This window comes from Camponotus floridanus, unplaced genomic scaffold, assembly GCF_003227725.1.
Source record: "Camponotus floridanus strain SB8 unplaced genomic scaffold, Cflo_v7.5 scaffold66, whole genome shotgun sequence".
Lineage (NCBI taxonomy): Eukaryota > Metazoa > Arthropoda > Insecta > Hymenoptera > Formicidae > Camponotus > Camponotus floridanus.
Window position 1 is genome coordinate 986,391 of NW_020229834.1, and position 22,504 is coordinate 1,008,894.

A 22,504-nucleotide genomic window follows, 5' to 3' on the forward strand; every position below is an offset into this window, starting at 1 on the left:
TACATCGAAACGAGAGAGGTAGGGACGCTGAGAATCGAAACTGAATCTGATTTTCCAAAATAATTTTCAAAAGATCGTACATTGTTTCAAAACAGATTTGAACTCTGTAGCAAACTGAAGGAAAAATTTGAAGACGATGTAAAATTGATAGATTAATTACGGAATTATCGAGTTACCGTGATATTTTTTTCCGATCGCGAGGGCACGAAAACAACGCGATCACAGCACTGGCGCAAATTCCGCAACATTCTTTTATCGATCGTTAAAAGTTTCATTGGCGTTCATGGTTGCTCCTTGGACGCGACGCTATTGAGAGCACCTCATGTACAATTAGCTCCACTCATTAAAGAACCATTCGCAGCGGCGTCGAATGCCGGGCGATGTTGAATAATTAGCATTTGCTACCGACCGAAATCGATTTGTTAATTAATAAAGCGCTAACGTTTCGCCGTACTAATAATACCGGTCAACAATTGAATAGAGAGCGCGTTCATTAACTTGCCGCGCGCAGCCAGCTAACGCCGACTCGACTTTGTATTGATTCGTATAATCGAATTTGTCGCGAGTCCTCCGAGCGATCTCTCTGTGTATCGCGCAAAACGATGTTATTTACAACGGTGAAATGTCACTCGATGAAGAAAAAGAGCCTTACTTTATCGTCGGACATTTCGTCGCGCAACCCCTTTCTCTTCTCTTCTCCGTGTCTCTTTCTCGTCTCGTTTTCTTTTTTCTATTCCATTGCCACCCCTTCCCCGAAGATTTCGTGCCGCGAATTTTCTTCTCGTAGAGAGTAAGCCCGCGCGGAGAAAAGTTCCTTTTCCAACTTGCTGCTCCAGCTCGGTTACCGGCTATTGGCCAGGATATCTTTCGATTATCAAGACCATCCATACCTACCGCCTTAGCCGAGCCGGCTCTATTGTCTTCTCGGCTCTTTCAATTAATGTTTTGATTGATTTCGGACCCTCGCCTGGAGAACGCGATCCTTCCTCACGATCGGCGCACTTAGCTCGTTTCTCTCTCCCTCTCTCCCCTTCCCTCCCTTTCTCTCCCTTTCTCTAAGCAATACTCAGGTTGGCCGTCCATAATCGGCATTCCGTAGAAGACAGAGTACGAAAACGTGAGAATTTAATACGAAAGATGGTTATTGAACCTTCGTTGATTCTCTCTTTTACACGATAATGATGTAATATTTGTGATCGTTCGATCAAGTTTAAAACTAATGATTTTTTAATCATAAACTATTCTTAAAGAATATAAATTTTATGCATATAATTTTCTTTATGAAATTGATATTAGTTTTTATATAACATAAAACACAAGTGCATTTACTCAGGAAAACACAAAGTTCCAAAATGATATTCATAAATTAAATGAATGAGAAATAAAAACGTCCAACTCTGCCAATCACGCATATATAAAATATATAAATATTTGCAAAATTATCATCGGCCAAATGACCATTCCAAAGTTTATTGTGCGATGCTTTTAGATAAGGCGAAGATTGGACAGAACGCATTAGAGAGTTAACGATTCTAAAAAGCTAATTGCGGTCTCGGGCTCGGATTACCAGAGATTTTCCTCTTGCGGAATACTACGTGCCGCAGATAAATCCCGTCTCTCCCTGAAACACACCGCGGGAGAGCGAAGGGGTGGAGATGTTTCAGTACGTACGAGGAACGCGCGCGACGTCGCCGACGACGGCGTCTTCCTCACTCGGGATAGCGGCGACTTGGCTGCTGGTAGACGACGACGACCCCCCCTTTCCAGTTCCTCGAATCGGCGGTGTTATACCGGTAGCTGTTTTATTGCGAGATTTGCGGCGTGGCCTCCCCGTGTAACAAGACTTACTGAGATCTTAATAGAATCTGAGACCACCCTCCCTCCCCCTCAGGGAATCTTATACCACGGTGGGACTGTGACTCGATTCTCGTCCATGGTTTCGCATTTTTCCAACTCTCCCCCCCGCATCGCCAAGGTTTCCGTCCACGGGCTTTCGGGGAGGGAGAGTGGAAGGAAGTTGATCGGGCGGGAAAGGGATGGACGAGAAGTTGATTCCACTGCATCCCTTCGGTGAAAAAAAAAAACTGGCACTTATATTCTAAGCGTATATAAGAGGGGTGAGAAGACACGGGCGAGGGCGGAGGCTGAAGCGCGGCGAGGGAGAGCGGTCTGAAGGGTGATTTATGAATATTGCTTACGGAGAAAAGTGTATCGCTACCGCGCTGCTACGTCGATTTCGCTCTCTACTTCGCGAAGACTTCGAAACGACTTTTGCGCGGCGATTCCTTTTGTATACGTTCGTGTTGTTTCCGGGGGGAGAAGAATAATCGCGCGGAACGATCGAAAGTTTCGCCGAGTTGTCTTGACCGGTCTCCTCTTATATCGATGAAAGTACAAATGCAAATACATGATAAACGATTCACTGCCTAAATCCTAAAATCTTTATGAATATTTCCTTAATAACGAAAGCCTCTTTGATCCAAAGCATCGATGGATTCGTTTAATAAAACTGAATATATTGTGATTATAAAGAAGAAATTTAAAGAATAACGTTTTCATGATCAATCTTTTAATATAAAAAAAATATAGTATTATATACAAATTTTATATTGTACTACGAATAATATATATCGTGTTAAATGCAAAAGTCTTATGCAATCGAGTCCGTTCGACCACCGTCGTATTTCGTTCTTTTGTCATTTCGGTTTCTCGCAGTCGGATCGATATACAACTCCCCCCTGCGAGCTGCCGCGCTCCGAGGCTCACCCTTATCCCATAACGAACGCAATTGGCATCGTCAAGACGATCTCACGTGCGTCTTAATTATACCGTAGAGCGGCGCCGGCCCGGTCAGGAGCATCGGGTTGCAGTGAATATTTTATGGCGGCGATGCTGAAGAGAGAGAGAGAGAGAGAGGGAGGGAAAGAGAGAGGGTGCGAGGCGTCGCGGTGCCGTGATAGTCGCCGCATATAACGACGCGAGAGTAAGTCTGTCTCCTCGCCCTTTCTCTCTCCCCCTTCCTTCTCCTTCTTTTCCTGCCATCCACCTTCCCTCAGGAAGCTTGTTAGGCGACGCCGTGCTCCGCTATCTTCTAATTGGCGATATAATGATCCTGAAGGATGGAATACCGTGGGTACCCTGAAGAACTCTAGAGGAGAACGCACCCTCTCACCGCACCTCGTCTCTTTGTTAGGAGCGAAATTAAAATTTGGTTCTGCTCTGCCCTCTCGTACATTTCCATCTCGTCTTTGGACTTATGCCTCTGTGGCTTTATTTCGGCGTGCTCTCCTTCGACCCATTATATTTCCGCGTAATTGCGAATCTCCGAAAAATGAAGAATAATTAAAAACAATTCATTTCGTTTGTGGAGGAAAATGAAAAAAGGAGCTGCAATGTCGAGATTCGACATACTGATATTTCTCTCTCTTTCTCTCTCTTTATATATATATATATATATATATATATATATATATATATATATAATCATAAATACGCGGAATACGTATTTGTATCTCAAGAAATCGCGTTGGATTCAGCTATGGTTGTTTAAGGGCCAGTCGCGCACAGCGAACTATTAATTAATCGACCATTACATAGTTCGAAATGCGCAGCGCGCGGAACAAGTACTCGTTCTAATTACGCGCGCCCTCATTAACCATAGTAATATAGTAAATTTACAACTTGTAATTATCTCTCATCCGAGACGACGACTATACATATAGCTCGCAGCCAGCGCCGCGACGCAGTTTCCCCGTGTTCGCCCAATCAGCGAAGAGCAGTATATCCGTATCGTTATCGCTGCTCGTCCATTCAGAATTTACGAACGGACCCTTGTATAGCGGTGTTGATAGTTACCAGGCCGGTCTCAATTAGTGGAACTTACGTCGCTAGGGTCCAATTAGACGTAGGCCAGCGCAGCTACACCCTGTTTGCGCAAGTTTACCGTGCACCATCCTTACCACCGTCGTCCTCATCGTCGTCGTCGTCTTCGTCGTCGTAGTCGTCGTCGTTCGCAGCATCGTCGGGTAGGATTGCCCCCTCGTCCCGCAGCTGCAGCAACGCGGTTGAAGGTATCTTTTTCCCTACGCTAATGACTAATTAGCAGTCTCTCCACTTCATAGTATAATGATACAGTCCGGGAGACCGTCGAGCCGCGGTCCTCATTATCAAACCCCGAAATTGCAATCGTGCCTCTTCTTCAGCCCTCTCATCCTTCTCCCTATCTTAAAAGATTTTCCAATCCAGGAGTATTAATAAACGGATTTTCTCTCTGTATATCTTTTTCTCAGCGTGCTATTACGACGAGAAGGCACCATATTTTATCGAGCATCTTCAATACGAGAGTAACGCAAGAAACGCTCCCGATTGAATCGGCGAGTGCAGTCGCTCACAGTTTGAGTCAGCTGGGGATGCGTCGCGCTGACCTCTAACCGTAATAATATATATCGAGTCCATATTCCCGTTCCTTTTCCGAGATAGTTTCATTCCTCCCCTTCTTCTTCCCCTCTCTTCATATCGTCGCTTTTCTTCGTCCGTCTATCCGTCTACATATTTGTCCATCCCGCTCTCTCGATCTCTTTCCTCCCACGGAAAGACTTTCTTTTACATTTATTTATTTCCTAAACGTCCGTCCCCACCGGCTACTTTATATTTGACATTTTTATTAAACCACCTAGCGGCCCTGTCCGCCCCGACGGGCTCTCCGGGAGGACGGCGGGGGGGAAAAACGTGAGGAGGACGGCTTGGCGCAGGGGTAGATTTCTCTTATATTGCTGTTAGGGCAATTTCGTAATCTCGCAAGGGTGCTCCTTATATTGACCGAATAAAAAGTCGTATCCGTTGCTGATTCGACGATCGAATATCGCCAGTTTCCCCGTAGGTCGCCCCGTATTTGGGAGCTGACCGTTTGCCGCGCCGCTCCATACCCCGGAAAAACCATAACGCTTGAAATCAGTTTGCCATTTTACGATTATGTTATCTCGCATATGAGAACAGCGTAGCGCGACCGACGCGACGTGAGAGTGATTCTATCAGAAGCGAACGATCGAATTTCTCCAAGACTTTCTCGCCAAGAAATAAAATCGGTGACCAATATTCGGTATTAATATTCGGCTACCAATAATATTTTCAAATATGAAACGATAAATATCTCAACTGTACGCGATAATGTAAGTATTTCAAAGATTTTTGAACGTTATTAATATTGTATCAGTGTCTCTTATTTACGACAAAACATAAAATTTTTATTCGGTAATATATGTTTATTGTGAAACATCTCTGAAAATTCTTAATTCAAAAATATCACACCGCAATAAAGTGTCTGTAATTTCCATAAGATCGATAGTAATAAAAGATGCTATATATAAGGCAAAATTCGCCCTTCGCAATTTTATTTTATAAGCTATTTCGACGTCATTCACGCCGACATTGGTCAGTCTACAAAAGAATAATATAATAATTCATATATTCTTGTGTACAGAGTGGCCAATCATTCAGAGTGACAAACAAATCGCATTATATTTTGTGATAAAATATTAATTAGCAATCCCAGAAAGATTGTAGTCCAAGTATCTATTTTCTTATGTAAGATTTTCGTAATTTTTAATTTTGATTTCTAAAAAATTTTGTCAGTTGCATAAGTTATCGTCGCTTTCGAAAGCGAAAAATAAAAAAATTTCCATTTATTTAAACATAATATTTTGTTGAATATTTCTATATTTTCTTTTATATAAACTATTTGCTTTCACAAACGAATTAGATAAATTACAATTGCGATAAACGAATACTTCCTATCAGAGTACAATGTGCGAATTTTCGCAGTATCATAACAGGCTCGAAATTTTTCACCCGCGCGAATGATTAATTTTTTTCCGACTATTTTTGTTTGATATTTTGGTATCCATGCATTGAAGTTTTAATTTGCTCGCGAGTATCGGCAATTTCAATATCCACTATTTGCAATCAAAAGAGTAAAGTAACACCAATTTTTTTTTCATCATATCTCTGCACAACGCGATCAAATATATGTGCATAATTATGGTGTTTGCAAAGCGCGCGTAACGAAGGCGTAAACTTCTTTCAGTCGCAAATTCATTCATCAGACGAACTATTCCATCGGTCATTCATTTCGATCCGTTATTGATCGTACAATTAGCATTACCGCGCTTTCTCCCGGGAAGAAGAGCTTGAAAATCGTCATCGTTAACTATTTTTATAGGACGCGTTGCAGCAGTGTGTGCGTGTATTTTTCTCATTTTATCGCGATATGAATCGGACTCTATAAGGGAGAATCATTAAAAAAAGCTAGAACCAAGCAAAAACGGAGCGTACGAGTCGTTTGACGAATCACGAGGCGGCTCTTGGATATACCTACGTGGGTGGGTGGCGCGCTGCGGGAGGCAACAAGGGGAAAAGGGGGAATGATGTTTTTTTCCTCGGCGGCGCCTCTTTAATTTGCCCTCCAATTAACGAACGGGGTCCTATTTGAAAAATACCTGCCACGAGGGCTGGCAATTATACTTCTTTTTTTTTGCGTCACGAGCGCGTTATTAGCGCTATCCGTCCAGCTTCCCTTCCTCCCTGCCGCTTATATCTTTCTCTCCCTCTTTCTTCTTCGTCTCTCGTTTGCTCTTTCTTTCCGTCCACCGTCTCTCGCACCCCTTCGCCCATCTCCCGCACCTCCTCTCTCATCCATTTTGTCTTAGCGCATGTGAGCGAGCGTATCCGCGCGATTGTATGCGTTTTACGTGTATTGCGGAGCACGCGGGTGAAGTGATGCAGCGATAGGAAAGGGATGAGGAGGATGGAGCGAGATAACGAGATGGGGAGATGGAGAAGGGGAGGTGAGATAGAGAGAAAAGGGGATTGGTAGCGAGAGAGAAAATTGGAACCGGGAGTGAAAGCAGGGTGGCGGAGGAGAGGACTCGGTGTGCGGTACGGTGGCTGCGAGCCGCGAGGAATCAGGGAGGGAAGGAGTGGCGTTTATAACTCGTGCCCGGGTCTCTCCCGGCTTTGAGAAGGCCAATTAGCAGCATAAAGCTGCAGCTCGGCCCCGAGGCCGAGGATGTTTGTATGTAATAATGGATTGTTACTCAAAGTATCCGGCTAATTAATTAAGCTCCGTCCGCCCGCTCGTCGTCGTTTCGAACGGCGGAGGTGGCGGCCCACTTCTCTCACTTCCCCCTTCCCTCTCCCCTTCCCTCCCTGCCATTACCCCTGTTCGCGATGTTTACCTGGGAAGTGTTACGCGAATCGCCTCGTAAGAACGTAACTGCAACCTCGCGATTACACTTTTGCTCATGATGACTTTTGCGCAAATCCAAATCGAATATAATTTTTTATACGAGTGTTTTTTAATGAGCCTGCAGTGGCTATTTGGTTACCCACAATTTTTTTTATGAAAAAAATCAATCGGAAAAATGCTCATCTTTCGCGTGTGAAAAAGAGAAAGTAGGAAAAAAAGAAAGATTTTCGACAATTTAAAAATTGATATGTATTATTGCTATCAATTTTATGAATAATAAATTCGTGTTTGAAGAATACGATAAAAGGAACTTTATAGACACGAAAACGTTAAGATTTTTAAATGGCATAATATATAAAGTTTAAAGATATAAACGTTTAAATGAAGTAATGTATTTTTGTTTTAATTAGGAAATTCAAGAGTTGAAAATAATTGGCATTATACAAGAATATATTTTCGGTGAGAATTTCGACATTTAAATATTGGAAGACGCTGCTCTTTAAATGTCGGAAAGAAATAAAAAAAAAACGACAATTTTTTTCTCGCGAAAGATTTCGGCGGTTCTCGTGACGCAGCGCGTCGCTGCTTATTGGAGTTTGGGACGCGCGAGATGAGCATAAGGGACGGTTCCAATTAGCTGCGCTAATTATTGCGTGCTGTCAGCCACTTACGACGTCGGAGACGCTTATAACCGCGGAATACGGCGTGCACGGCACGCCAGCCGTCCGCGAAGTTGCCCCTTATAAACATGCGCGGATGTATATGATACAGTCTGAATATACGGGTGAGATCCTCATTAATTCGAGAAATCAAATTTCGGGCTACGAAATTACGCCGCGTCATAATTTTCTCGTTGCACAAATACAAATATTTTAGACTATTAAAGATTTTATTCTTCTCTGTATCTCGAGATCATAAATTTGACAAGCACGAGATTTTAAATTTAATAATTGTATTCTTTTTAATTCTCTTCCGTATGTAACAAAATTTAAATAATATGTGAAATATTGCTTTTTTTGTCGCTATTTTCTGACATGAACGTGTAGAGATGCAGCTATAGTGATTCGATTTATTTTTATGTTTCAGACGGCGCCGTAGTCAAGATCACGATGACTATGGATGTGAGCAAATCTGAGAATAAAAATGGTTCGACGCAGCAGGTCTGCGCCGGTTGCGCGAAAGCAATTACAGAGAGGTAAATATCGGCACTTTATCTGCATACTTAAAGAAAGTATTTGTCGTCTGTTTGTTACTTTATTAATAACTCTGCTACGATATTAATATTTTAAGTTCGAATGGAGATGTAAATATCGATCTTCCTATATAGCTTTTTTATTATTGAAATGATTAGCCATTTTATCGGGGAAAAAAATTATATATATATATATATATATATTAGATATCGAGATAAAAGAGAAATTTCCAAGGCTTAACGGCCGGTAAGAACGAAAGCTGCAGTGATATTGTCGGTTCTTCAGGTACCTCCTCAAGGCTCTGGACTCCTACTGGCACGAGGACTGCCTCAAGTGCAGCTGCTGCGACTGTAGGTTAGGAGAAGTCGGCTCTACCCTCTACACCAAAGCTAATCTTATCCTCTGTAAGAGGGACTACCTCAGGCTCTTCGGGAGCACGGGATGCTGCGCGGCATGTAACAAGCAAATACCGGCATTCGAGATGGTTATGAGGGCCAGGACGAACGTCTATCATCTGGACTGTTTCGCCTGTCAACAGTGTACTCATCGGTGAGTGCGTGCGAATTATCAGATTTATTTTTTTAATCAGATATTTATTCTCGCACTTTTTTTCTATTTAAAACGCGTGGATCCATCATTGCACTGTTTGAAGTATGCAAAGCATACACAAAGATGCAACGGCAAAGAATAGACTTGTTTGCGATCGTACGAATTATAGAGAGAGATTTATACTATATCAAAGATATAGAGATAGAATCTCAAAACGGGAACAAAAAAATTGGTTCATCAATTATTAAAAACGAACGGCTCATTAATTATTAAAAATTACTACTCGCGCGTAAAATGGTAGAAGCTAGAGAATCAGTAAATTTGCTACCCGCGTTCCTGCCCTTTCTTCTTCCGCGCTCTCTCTCTCTTTCTTTCCGTGCTTTATTTTCCGCCGTTCACGGCTTTCACGGCGATGCATCTTTCCCGCGTGGACACAAGGAGAGGGTAAGAAACGGCCATGGAGCGAGACAGAGCCCATTGGAGAAGGGAAGGGGAGAAGGTTGCTTTACAGGTCAGCTGGGAAATCACCCTGCGCTTTCCGCACCATGACCTCTTCTTCTTTCGCTCGCGCTGCCATTCTCCGGTCCGACTTCATCGTGAAATCCCGCGGCATACACGCTCTCGCGCATCCCACGACCTCGGTTCTCAATCCGCCGAAAGGCGCGATATGCCATCTGCTTCCTTTTATTAATTCATTCCTCGCATCCATCTTTATGTATTATATTTTTGCAATCCCTAAAACGAGGCTCTAAAACGAGATTTGACATTTTCATCTTTGCCGAACGGCAAACTGATTGATGGGAGATCAAAATATGGATTCAAATTTTTGTATGCTTTTTGTTCTTCTTATAAGTGTATTTTAAATCTCTCTTAACATAACACACGCAAGTTTTATAAGTTTCTTAAACAACGCATATATATATTCTTATAGAGGACTTGCTGCAAAGATAAAGGCTTTCCCTTTCCATATTTCATGTATTCCGTCTTTTAAGATCAATGATGTAATATCCGAGTGTCGGTGATTTTCTCGCGGTGGGACATCGATATCTCCAAGTCCATAGTCTCCAAGTTATTACGAATTGTTATATGTGTTACATAAGATACGAATGTAGTAAGATTAACCGTCTGTCAAAGCCACGCGTTATCATCCGTTATTCTTTTCTGGATCGTTTTAATTATCTTCGGGCCGTGATACGATGTAGTAAACAATATGTGGCAACGACAGAGTAGCAGCGACTCCTGTCGCGATTCAATAGCGAGGAACGTACAAACGTGAGCACAAAATCGCTGAAGCGGTTACAATGCTAGCTTACGAGCGAAGTGACTCGTTTCGGGGGTAACAACGTTCAGGAGATAGAGAGTCGATGGTAGCCGCTCTATCGGCGGAGAATAGTGAGAGAGAGAGAGAGGCTGAGGGATGATAGAGGAACCGGAGGTGAAGGATGTTTCAAGCCAATAGCAATGGCTCGTCCAGGCGTGCGGCAAACGTTGCGCAGCATCTCAAACAATGCGAACAAAAGAGCATCAATTTTACGTTTTTATCGTCCTGCATTGTCTATCTTCGACAATGCGCCCCGCTCGCGCGACTCGCGCTGAAAGCGAGGGATGAGAGAACACGAGGGATGGCGAACGTGTCGCGCGCGAGGATCAAAACCGAATCCCGAACATCCGGGATGGATGTCTCGTCGATCCTTTTGAGAAGAAACGCGCTTAAAGACGCGGGGAGACGAATCGTCGGCTCCGTTTCGGAGCTGGAAACGAATGGCGAAGAAGCAAATTGAGACAGCTGCACTCGGCTCGGCCATTATATTTGTTGTAACAATTGCGTTGCGTGTCGCGGATGATGCACGGGCGCAATTAAAGCGCGCGCTCGCGATAAAATATGCCTGATGCGGAATATTCGGTGCGCGAACATCCCCCTTGCCGCCTGCCCCTCGATCGTGCCGCTAAAAAGCAGGTAGGTAAATTTGAAGAGGGCAATTACTCGCAGCGCTGCGCGTCCTGTAACGAGGCGACTTAGAGTTTGCAATTAAACAGCAACAATTACACGGGGTAACTTTAGACTGTAATAACACAGAATAAAGGGTTGTGCCAGTGGCGGCGACTAGGCTCCCACCCTCCCGGTTAGAGGATGATTTACCGATGCAATTAGCTCTTTCTCTTTCTCTTTCGCTCGCTCGTCCTACCTTCTCCCTTTTTCTCTTTCTCTCGCCCCCGATGCACACGAATATACGCGTACACTCGTGCATGTGCCCTAGCGCAAGCGCGTATCTACTCCCCACGATTTCTTTACTTCCGTCGAATCCGGTTAAACATAATGACTACTCGATTAAACTTTCGCCCCTGCGACTTGGATTTGATATCCCGTAGGATCGAAGCTCTCGGCGAAATTATAAATGATGTGAAATTTTTTTAATTAGACGCGATTGCTTCGAAACAATATCATACAAAATATTATTAGTATTTTCAATATATCTGATCATGTATATAGATATCGTGCTTATCCGTTTCGAAAAGATCGCGATCACTCGCATATGCATCTTTGAACGAGCAATACTCTTGACCCGCAATTTTCGCAAATTTACACCGCGGGGAGGGAGGGCAGAGGTGCGTCGAATAAAGATTTCATCTGAGAAACTGGCGTATCGTGTCCCGGGCACCGAGACGCGCAAGCGGAGCCGCTGAAACTTTGATACGCCGAAGCTCGCGTAGAGAGACGGTATTACTCTTTGAAGGATACGGTCGCGCCGGCGAAGCGGCCCGTAAAGTGCCTCTCTAACGGGGTCACGCATTGCCACCACGACGCTATCATTTATTGAATCGCAGTGGCTCCTTTCCGCCCTTTGCACCCCGTCTCGTCGAACCGCCCCGGACGTTGTCCTCGCTTTCGTTTCCGTTTCCTCGCGTCGGTACCGTCCCCTCTATCCTCCGTGTCTCTCGATTTCTCCCTGTCGCGCATTGTCCTGTAACCGGACTACCCTCGTTAAAGATTCAACCGAGTTTTCTGAGCGCCGTCCAGATTGAAATTTTCCATGCAGACCCGAAAGTCATTCTCTCGCGCGACTTTTATCCGTTCCCTTCTTCCTTCCTTCCTCCCTCGAATCATCTTCCACGCAAATGGTTCACCAATCTCAATCAGTTGATGTTTCTCACAATCAGCTAAGTGCGGAGCGATTTAAGATGATCGTATCGGGCAGGGGCTGCGGTCAGCAGCGAGATTATGAGAGAAATGTCGTTAATATTTTACGCAAAATGGAAATCTAGTGTCCTGCTGGAATTTTGATTTGACGAAACTTTACAGATCTGAAAGATAGACGCAAGTTTTCCGTTGTGCTGACAAGTACAAGGCTATCTGCCGATCGGTGATACTTCTCTTGCATTTAAACGACGAAGAAATTGCAGCGCATCGCGGACTCCCGGGTGCCGTGAAACGTGTCAAAAGGGCCGTAAACAACGTGATATATCCCGACGACGCGTGCTGGTATGCGTACGCAGCGCAGAGAGAGAGAGAGAGAGAGAGAGGAAGGGCCGCTCTGGCAGGCACGTAATAAAAAGAAAATTGAATGGAAACACTTACGGAATTGCGCCAATTACGTAGATGTGGGCGTACTGGACGCGCTCGCGCTGTATAATAAAGCGTTCGTAGGCGGAGGCGAATTTGTTCTCATTGCGATGAGCGCAGAACGAGAGATAAATCAAATTTTAAGCGTTTATGAGTTGGCTCTCGCGCGAGCGTTACACGGATGAGCTTTAATACAATGGGAATTAAAACTTTGTAAAAAGAGCCTTTACCCGGCGCGATTTTAATATTTCGATCATAACGGTGGATAAAAATATTTCTCCTTTATGCTCGATGAAAAATGGAAACCTTGTAGTATATTTCCGCGACATTTTTATTCCGCTCTTATTAATTATATAATTTCTATTTCAAATAAATTTCCGCGATTTCTCTGATGATTTCCATATAATTTGCAATAAACTTTCCGCTTTATTCTTCTAACTAAATAAATAAATGTCTATAATTATCAATTAATCTCGTATAGAGATAACGAGGTACTTGTGAGAGACATCGTAATTAATGTCGTGCCAGCGTTCCTTGTTTTAATAATGTCGATATGTAAGCAAGGCTATCCGTTCAATTAGTTCCTCCACCCGACCCGAATAGAATATCCGCTCCGCGTATGACGTTGCTTGATGTCTCAATGATTTTCAAGCTGGCCATAGGTCGTCCGTATAAAAATTACCCGGAGGGGAAAATTACGGAGACACACACAGCATGCGCGCCGATATCATTCCACGGCAGACATTTGCGCCGTTTTCGCGGGAAAGGATCGGGCTTTGCGCGGCATTATTCGTGCGCGCATAATGGAAGGCCCGAAATGACTGCGCTCGTGCAACGCGATAATTCTATTGCCCGCGCAATTACGAGCGGTATATCTGCCTCTAGCCAGGCGGCCGAAAAAGATATTCCAAAGCGTTACAAGGATTATTTTCGTTTAAGCCGTCGAACATTGGAGTCCGCCCGCCGGATATTAATTTTTTTTTCACGCCTCCCCCACCCCTCTTCTTCTTCTTCCGCGCTTCGCTTCGCGAATCGCCTCGAGGATTAATGGGAAATGACTAATGGTGAAATATAAATACGCTTTTGTCGATTATATCGCGCGCGTATGATAAAAGGTCGTAAGCATATCAATTAACGATAACGACGAACATTACTTTAATTAATCGGTTTAATTTACCTTCGCTGTAAAATCTTCTCGGTTGTTTTTTTTTATTTCGTTCCGACATATCGCATTTTGATATGTGAAACGCGTCTGTTTATGTGATGCGATATTCTTTGTCGGGAACAGAATCTCGGCTAATTAAAGCCGTCACACGGCTATTACAGTTCGAAATAAATGAAATAAATATTTCTCGATATATCTTATTAAATAACACGATATACTTATCGTACAACTTAATGTACGCCGAGCAATTTAAGTTAAATTTAGATTAAAAATTCAATAGAACTGTTGCATATATATATAGAGAGAGAAAAAGAGAGAGAGAGACAAAGAAGGGTACGAGCGAGAAGAGGAGAGGGTAGGTATCCGATTGGAGTGTGGCGTCATTTAGCAGACGACGCGTATAATGGGGGAAACGAGCGAAACCCCGGTATAAGCCGCGCGCTTGCTGCCAGCAACGGCCACGCGCAGCAACGCGATAATTCTATTTGCCGTGCGATTATGAGAGTATCTACCCCGAGCCAGACTCAACGCGGCGCCGCCGCAGCCACTGTGCTCTCGTATTTCGCTCTCGTATTTCCTAGCCGGGATCAAAGCGGATACGTGGTCGTTCTCGCAGACAGAGGCTCCGATAATAATTATTTGTTCGATGCGTTACGATATGCTCGTTATCCAGCGAAACTCCTTTTCCGATCCCCTTGCCCTTGTCGTCCACCCCTCGCCGAGTCTTCTCTTTCTTTTCTTTCACTCGGCATTAGGATCGATTGGGTTAAAACATGAGATCAAAACAGGATTGTGCCCCTTAATTTAATCGCGTTGTTTTTGAATCTCCCTTTGAGTCCTTCGGGAGCGACAAACCAAATTTTGCGATTCAACGAACGACGATTAATTCCAAGAGAAAAGTTAATTTTTTGCATAATTATTTATAATTGTTCGTTGTACAATCATTGATAGAAAACAAACACTTGATAACTTACACCGGGGGAAATGTGAACCGGGGATGGATTTTTATGGTCGACGACAAAGCGTGTTTCTCCTTTTTGCTTGCAGGTTTTGTGTGGGCGATCGGTTTTACTTGTGCGAGAACAAAATTCTCTGCGAGTACGATTACGAGGAGAGGCTAGCGTTCGCTAATATGGCGATACAATCACCTGCCTCATTAGCATACATCAAAAGGCAACTCCCTCCTACACCGACACCTCCGGGTCAGAACATGCATCCGGGACACAATCCGCTCCAGGCTCATCAAGGTCTGGGACAGTCGGTGGCTCAGCACAATCATGTGCCCAACGTAAGTTAACAAACTATGTGAACGAGTCTGTTCGAAAACGAATTCAGAAATAAGTCCGGTACTAACGTGAATAAAAAAAATCGATAATTAATATAATATTTAAATACTTCATTTTTCACTCAGTTGTTAATTATAATAATTTTAATAGTTATGATAACTAAATACTAATGTAGTGTTATACAATTTTAATAATTACGATATAATTGCGATAAATCGCTTCCTCATAATTTCTAATTCACTTTCTCGATATTGTCAAATCGACACTCGCGAACATGTCGCGATACGAAAGCGACGTCTCACGCCTTTCGGGCCTTTTATGACTTCAGGGTCAAATGTCAGGCGGCACGCCAACGGTGAACGGGACGACTATAGGGGTCGGCGGGCCGAGGGCGCCGGGTGACATGAACAACAACGGTCTGTCCGGACCCGCCCTCGGACCCGTGAAGCCACCCCCGATGTCTATGCAGGCGCCGACCAGCTGAAACGAGGCTTCGCCGCCTCTGAAGAAGCTCAGGTGTCTCAGCGGTTATTAAAACCGACGCGAGAGTAGTTTCTCCTCGCTCGTGGAATATAATCGAGGATTCCAACAGCAAGAGATGCGAAGGAAGCATACGTTGCGTCGTTGAGAATGTTGGGATGAAAAGGTTTGAAGGGACTGAAAGAACGAGATGTAAAACTGGGACGTAGACAGAACCAAGAGGAGGGGAGAGTCGGACGAACTCGAAGTGGAAATCCGAGGTTTCGTGGACAAAGTGACGGGATTGGAGATTGGAATCACTGTGATCGTGAAAAATGAACAAATTTAACGGAAGATATATTAATACAGTAGGATACGCGCGCGCGCGAGATACGAGCTGGAGCTCGATATACTGTATTTACTGAGAGAGACACACACACGTACACATACATACTTGTATACACTGAATATACGAATACACGGACAATGCAAGCGTTTAAATGACGTCGTAAAATTCTCTAGACATCTTTCAGGCGTCTCTTGGACTTTTGTGTCGTCTGTTGTTGATGCATGTACACGTCTTGTAAAATACGATACGATACGACACCCGACACACGTAAAAATAAATTAGATGATTCGTGTAAGATATATTTCTAGCGACAAGAGATGGGAGAGAATGTGTGATTCTGCGCGAGGACGAAAATTTACGTGTGCGTGAACGGCGGAGTCGTCTGTAAATATATCTGTGTCGTATCCGACTCCGCGAGAATGTGTGAGAGAAGACGAAACAATTACCAGTATACGCAGGTCCACCGAGATGACTCTTATCCCGCTCGTGATATCGCCATCGTCCATCCATAAGGACGTAGAGCGTCGATTCAAAGGAGAGAACTTTTAGCGAAGAGGACGCGAGGGGTTCTGTAACACGTGCCATATTATCCATTCTACGATCTCCCGTTTTACAGCAGGCCGAAAGTGCGCAGCCAAAGGGAAAGGAGAAGTAAGATAATAATCATTTCATATTTCGCGAAATTGGAAGAAAGATCGTAAACATTTAATAGATTGTATATCGAAATTTGTATTAAATTTTATTTCTATTATTTATTGCATAGATATTGCATCGCAAGCGAGATCGATTCGCAACAGCTGATACCAAAGATTAATTAAAAACGTTAGGTTAAGAACCCCTCGGAGAACAAGCGCCGCGGAAAAATTCAGTTCGAGACAGCCCGACGTGCGTCATAACGAATTATTTTCCGTAGGCTTCGTCCGGCAAGTTTTCGCGAAAGCGTAGTGAAACTTTCAGTGACCTCGGCACAAAAAATTGCAAACAATTATTTTATTAATGTCACAATTAATGTTTTCAGAATTTTCACCATTTTAAAAGTTTTATCGAAATAAATTCGAAAGTAATTTATGACATTGAGACTTTTAAATATTCCGCGACTGGGCCGAGAGTCGCGAATTCCCGCCGGATCGGAGAGCGAGGGGTTTAGTCTCATTTAGCTTTAACGCTTTAATGCCAAAAATACAGACGGCGCTTATTTATCTATACCATACGCCATTCATTCGGAATACATTCGTAATCGTATGGGAGCAGGAAGGAGATCGACGGAAACGCTCTTACCACATTGGTTGCCGCGACATTATTAACCGTGAACTCGTAACGCTATTAACTGTGAGCAATTTCCCGCGACGCCGGAAATACCGATCCGTCTCTCATTCCCGCGTATATCCGGGCTTTCTCTCGTTTCCGGCCGGTTGCATCAATATCGCGCGCCGGCGAGAATAACTATAACACTACCATCACTTTTCTCGTCTGGCGTTACGCACACAATAACACTTTTTTATCTTATAGATCTTGTTATGGCTCAATCATTATTTCATTCTAGAGACAGGATTGTAATAATTACGGTTACATAATTAAAATGGTCGGCGCGACGCCGATTCTGAATTCGAACGAAGCCTATCGGTAATCATGTCCGCTGATATGACGTGCAACGGACGTGCATATGCGAAAAATGAGAGAAAGTGCGCGTAATTTCATTGACATGGAACACTTGTAAAACTTGTCGAGCAGAGCAACGGATCGAGGCGCCCGACGACTCTGTCGTACCGCTAGTACAAAGATCTCGCGACATGGCGAAGGGAGAGAGGTGAGACGATCGAACCGAGCGAAATGAAACATTATCTCCCACGTAGGACAGAGAGGAACAGGGAACGACTCTTTCCCATTTTTTATTCATCTGTATATAATATCACTCTTACCTAGGATTCTATTAATATATTAACGACGGTTTCTCCCTCTTTACGGAAGGGGAGGGACACTCCCATTACTACCGAGAAAATATAACATTCTTATAAATACAACCTGGTGTATTCCAAGAGTGTTTTTCATTTCCAGCCAAGAGGATTCGCGTTGCGCGACTTTAAGTCGACGAATATAATATCCCACGGTAGATCCTACGCGACGTCCGGGACGTCTCTCTTCGTGTCTCGATTCCTTCGCTCCTCTTCCCTTCTGAACACCCCGTCGTCCGTCTTTCTACCAAGAAAGCCGAAATCGAGGTAAGTCGCCCGCGCGCGAAAGTTTGCCGATCCGATCGAGAGGACCATTCAACGCATACCACGGGGATAAAAAGAACAGGAGGGAGAGGATGACGGCTCGCGTGGCGTCGAGCTAATACGAGGAGGGTGGAAACGCGATTTCCCTAATGCTCGCCAGCCTGCGGAGCCGAATGCTATTATGCGCGGTGAAGACTTTATAATGGGACGTGGAACTCCTTAAAACTCGCGGATACGCGCCTCCGAAATCGCCGCGCGGCTCCGAGAGCCATAACTGGAAACTTATGCCGCCGCGATTGCGTTATGTAGGTCGTTTCGCTCGATGGATTGTTTCACGTTTATGTGCGCTCCGAACGGCTCGTAAATTGATTGCCATTATTTTCGTTGTTCCTTATGAAAAACCTATCGCTCAATCTAATAAGATGCATTGCGATTAAACTGTTCGCTCGACGCTTATTTGATAAATTTCGTTGGTTGCGCGACTAAAGAGAGAAACACGGTGTAATTACATCGAGCACGTAACGTTATTGATTCTTTCCAGTTAAAAAATCACACTTCTGGGTTAATAAACTTTACGCCGTAATAAATTACGCGATGTGGTCCGAAGATAGCGTTGAGCCCCAGTTTAATCAATTCTTATATAAGAAGTCGTTTTAATCCGTACCTCTACGCTACTTTAATTCGTATTTCACCGGCGAAGATATTATCAAAAATAATATCCTCCACCTTTTTATAATGCGTTCGGACCGGAAGGAGTTAACAATTTCAGCTCGCTTCCGGTGCGTGCTCGGGCGAATTAATTCGACGTCGCGCGAGTAGCCGCGACTCGTCATCTCGACCCTCCAACCGCAACCGCCACCACCACTACCACTACCACTATCGCTACCACCACCGTCAGCGTCCGCGTCCAGAGTCGCATTAATCACGTCAGGCAGGAACGGTAGTGGCGCGAGCGGGGGAGGGACCAAGGAGCGAAAGGGAGAACGGAACCCCTTAAAATAATCTGGCTCGAAATGAAATCAGCCAAGGCAATTTCCAACCCCCCTCGTATCCGACGGCGATGTTAACAGCGGTGGCGGTTTTATCCGCCCGACCGGCGGGCCCGTCCTCTCCCTGCCGTTTCTTTCCTGCCCTCTCCTTCCTCATCCACCCCCGATACCGTCGCGGTGCAACCGACAAATGACAACGTGGCGGTAACCCCCTCGCGGCGGCTCACGGAATTAAAGATCATGAGATAAGGGTGTCATCCTTCGCTATGCATTATGTGTTCGGCAAAAAGCTCGCCCCCGGGCCATCCTGCCGTTCCGCCGCCTTTGTCCCTCTATTCCCCTCTTCTTTCTCTCTGATCTCATTCCTCTTTTCCCTGCCTGTTTCTTTCTAACACACACATGTTTCGGAGGAAACGAGGGGGAGAGAGAGAGAGAGAGAGAAAGGGAGAACTCCAATTAATCTACTTCGTCCATTTTTTGCCTGTTCAAGGCATCTCTGCTGACGTTCCTCTCGTATCGACATTCTCGTGCTAGGAACGTCCGTGATTTCGAGCACGATGCAGATATAATGAAGAGGGACATTTCGAGTATCTCGCGCGAGAATTTATAGACATTTTTCTTAGAAGCACGATTGAAACCAAATTTAGACGAGAGTGTATCGGTTATGAACCGTACATTCTTCTCGATTGGATGGCAAACAAGATTCTGGTCATAATTAATAGTTGTATTTTAAATCTTATCACTTAAGAAACGTAAAGTAGTTAGAACCTCGGATTGGATTAACTTTTGAATCAAATTTATCGAATCAAAAACGTTTCAAAATATATTGACGAAATAACGCGATAATTACGAAACCGAAAAAGTTTCAAAAATTTAAATCAGAAGATGTAAAACGAATGCAAAGTAGAAAAAAATATTTATAATTCTATAATTTGCTAGTACAATATCATAAAAGAGTTTATTAGAATTTTATTATTAAAAGTATTTAGGTTACATCCAGTGGTGCGTAAGAGAGCGAGAGAGAGAGAGAATTTAAAAATTGCACATCAAGACTTTCAAGTAAGTAAATTTTAAATAAAATTTTTTTACGAATGAATTTTTTCTAAAATAAAATACCGCAAGACTCTTTTTAGTCTGGACGTTAAAGTTTTTTTCAATAAGAAAGACAGATTAATGATTTTAATTGAGATAAATATCCACGTGACAGAGAGAGGAAATCGCTTGATATCATCGATGAGAATCGAACTTCATGTTTAGGAGTCGCGGCCGCATGTCCTGAAACAATCACACGGTCTAGTCGTTAGTACACCGTATACACACAACAACCTTACGGCCCTTGGTTCGAGCGACGGCTTGGTAGGGCCGCGCGTTATGTATAGGGTGTACCGAAGGAAATAACCGTCATCTGTATTCGCGATAACATCGTAATTGAATGCGGTTGACGGGGATTTGCAGTGTACGGACGGCCGACCACCAGCAGCCCCGCAAACGGTTTCCCTTCTACCACACTCTTGCACTTTTTCCTTCGTCGCGTCCTTCCCTCTTCGCACCCTCGTAACCACCAAGATGTTTCTTCTCTTTCTCCCCTTTCTCCTTACTTTTCCTTCCTTCGTTCCTCTTTGATATTTTTTCATTCCCGCCTCATTCCTCATCCTCGGAGATGGATTTAAAAAACGTTATAGATACGCGAAGAATTAGATTCTGCACGATTAAAGGATTTCCAAGAAAAATTGCACACGCGTGTATATTACATATATATATTTATTAAATAAAGAATCTCGGTTCATCTTAAAATTGATGATTTTTTATTTCTGATATAAATTATTTCTCCATATTTCTCGTTTCATATAATCTTTTGTCGCGATCTCCTCTTCTGTTTTCCCGTTGTTTGCTCTTTCTACCCTACTTCCTTGGCCATCCCCCTCGTTCGCGCTTTGCCATTTTCCTCCCATCCCTCGTCTTTTCCTTCGCTCACTTTTTATCTCTCAGGAGTGGAGCATTAATCATATCAAGGCACGGGAAATCTACTTTCTCGATATTTAGGGTGTGTCGTTGTATTGTCACGTGTGTGCACACGCGTGCGTCGCACGTGGGGAGAAACTGAGAGGGAACAGTAGTAGTGAATAACGATACGAAGATAATATAGAGAGGAGAGCATGGCGAAGTTTATGAAGGGAATTTCGGAAAAGAGATTCCGCGAAGGTTATTATTTTCATTTCGAGATATCTATTATCTTTTTTTAACGAGTCGAGCACGAATGTTGTTTCGCAAGATGTGTTTAAGTCAATGGATCTGCGATATTCTAATTATATCGCAAACTGTTACATCTATTTTTATAGATGAATGCTCTCAAAAGTAAAAAGTGTATACTTTGATTCTTTAAAAATAATATGTTATTTTATCGTCCTATCGGCAAAGAAAGATATTGGAAAAATGCAAACTTTATTAACAATTGAATTATTTATTATTTTTTTTATTATAAATTCTTTAAGTGATTTATTTAGAATAGATATTTTCTTAATGAAAATAATAGAAACATATTTAATCAACAATTAAACATTAAAAACTCATCCAGCATATAGAATTTTTCGAGAGAAGAACTAGAGATGACGAAATTATACTCTTCATTTTATTATCAAATTTACGCTAATAAAATTAATTAAAAAATTATACAGTAGTTAAAAATCCGCAGGGTGAGTTTGCATCATGTAAGTATATGTATAAAAAAAAATACAATATTTCTCAATACAAATGTATTAAATACAACAATTGTCTCGGTTCCAAATTCAACATTGACCATTCGGTCCAAGTAATCCACTCGCGAGATTGGAAGACCGAACCGTGCACACATCGTCGCTAATCAACGTAAAAGAGCTCGTTTTGCGATCCGGAATAGTGATCCTTGCATGCGGAATGCGCTGATGGGAAATACTTGTTACGTCGTGGCTACTGTCACGGCCGCTGATTGGCGCATGACCATTGGATTTCGCGCTTTATTAATGGCCGTCTGCCGTCGTCCTTTTCGCGCTCCCTTATATTACAGAGGCACGATCTCCGATCTGGATCCTCTCTCGCCTTTTCAGGGTATCCGGCTATCTTTCGCGGCGTCTGGCGCCTGCGCCGCCAAATTATTTACGGAAAAATCTCTCGGTTTTTCCTGGCGTCCTGATTTCGTCCACCTCGATGCTCGTGACGCGAGCGAGATTTTATTTCGGGAACACATCGCCAAGATCGATCGACGCGCGACTCGGATAACTTTGCAATTTAATGCTTGTTTTCAACTTTTCCGAAGGGTGGAGCAAATAACGCAAGAGCCTGAAATCGCCCACTTAAAACCGTAATTTGTGCCAAACGTATTATTTTGAACATATTGATCTACAGTTTTACAGATATCGCTTCATTGTAATTTGGAATAATATGAGCACATATATCGGTAATTATTCTAAATTGTATTGCGCAGAACTATCATATAAGGTGAAAATTGATAATACAT

The 22,504-nt window shown here is 43.4% G+C and overlaps 1 protein-coding gene and 1 long non-coding RNA gene across 3 annotated transcripts in view; one reads left to right on the top strand and one right to left on the bottom strand.

The window, feature by feature from the left end:
- Nucleotides 1-17,827, top strand: part of LOC105256061 (LIM domain only protein 3) — a 50,965-nt gene extending 33,138 nt beyond the window's left edge. For both annotated transcript variants that reach the window (XM_011265703.3, XM_011265704.3), the window contains exons 2-5: nucleotides 8,330-8,438; nucleotides 8,722-8,985; nucleotides 14,760-15,000; nucleotides 15,327-17,827. In XM_011265703.3, the coding sequence (XP_011264005.1) occupies nucleotides 8,353-8,438; nucleotides 8,722-8,985; nucleotides 14,760-15,000; nucleotides 15,327-15,482 (747 nt within the window). In that variant the 5' untranslated portion in view covers nucleotides 8,330-8,352 and the 3' untranslated portion in view covers nucleotides 15,483-17,827. The remainder of the gene's footprint in view (nucleotides 1-8,329; nucleotides 8,439-8,721; nucleotides 8,986-14,759; nucleotides 15,001-15,326) is intronic.
- The window catches only part of LOC109610357, a 180,648-nt gene that overhangs the window by 50,533 nt on the left and 107,611 nt on the right, over nucleotides 1-22,504 (bottom strand). The window lies entirely within an intron of this gene.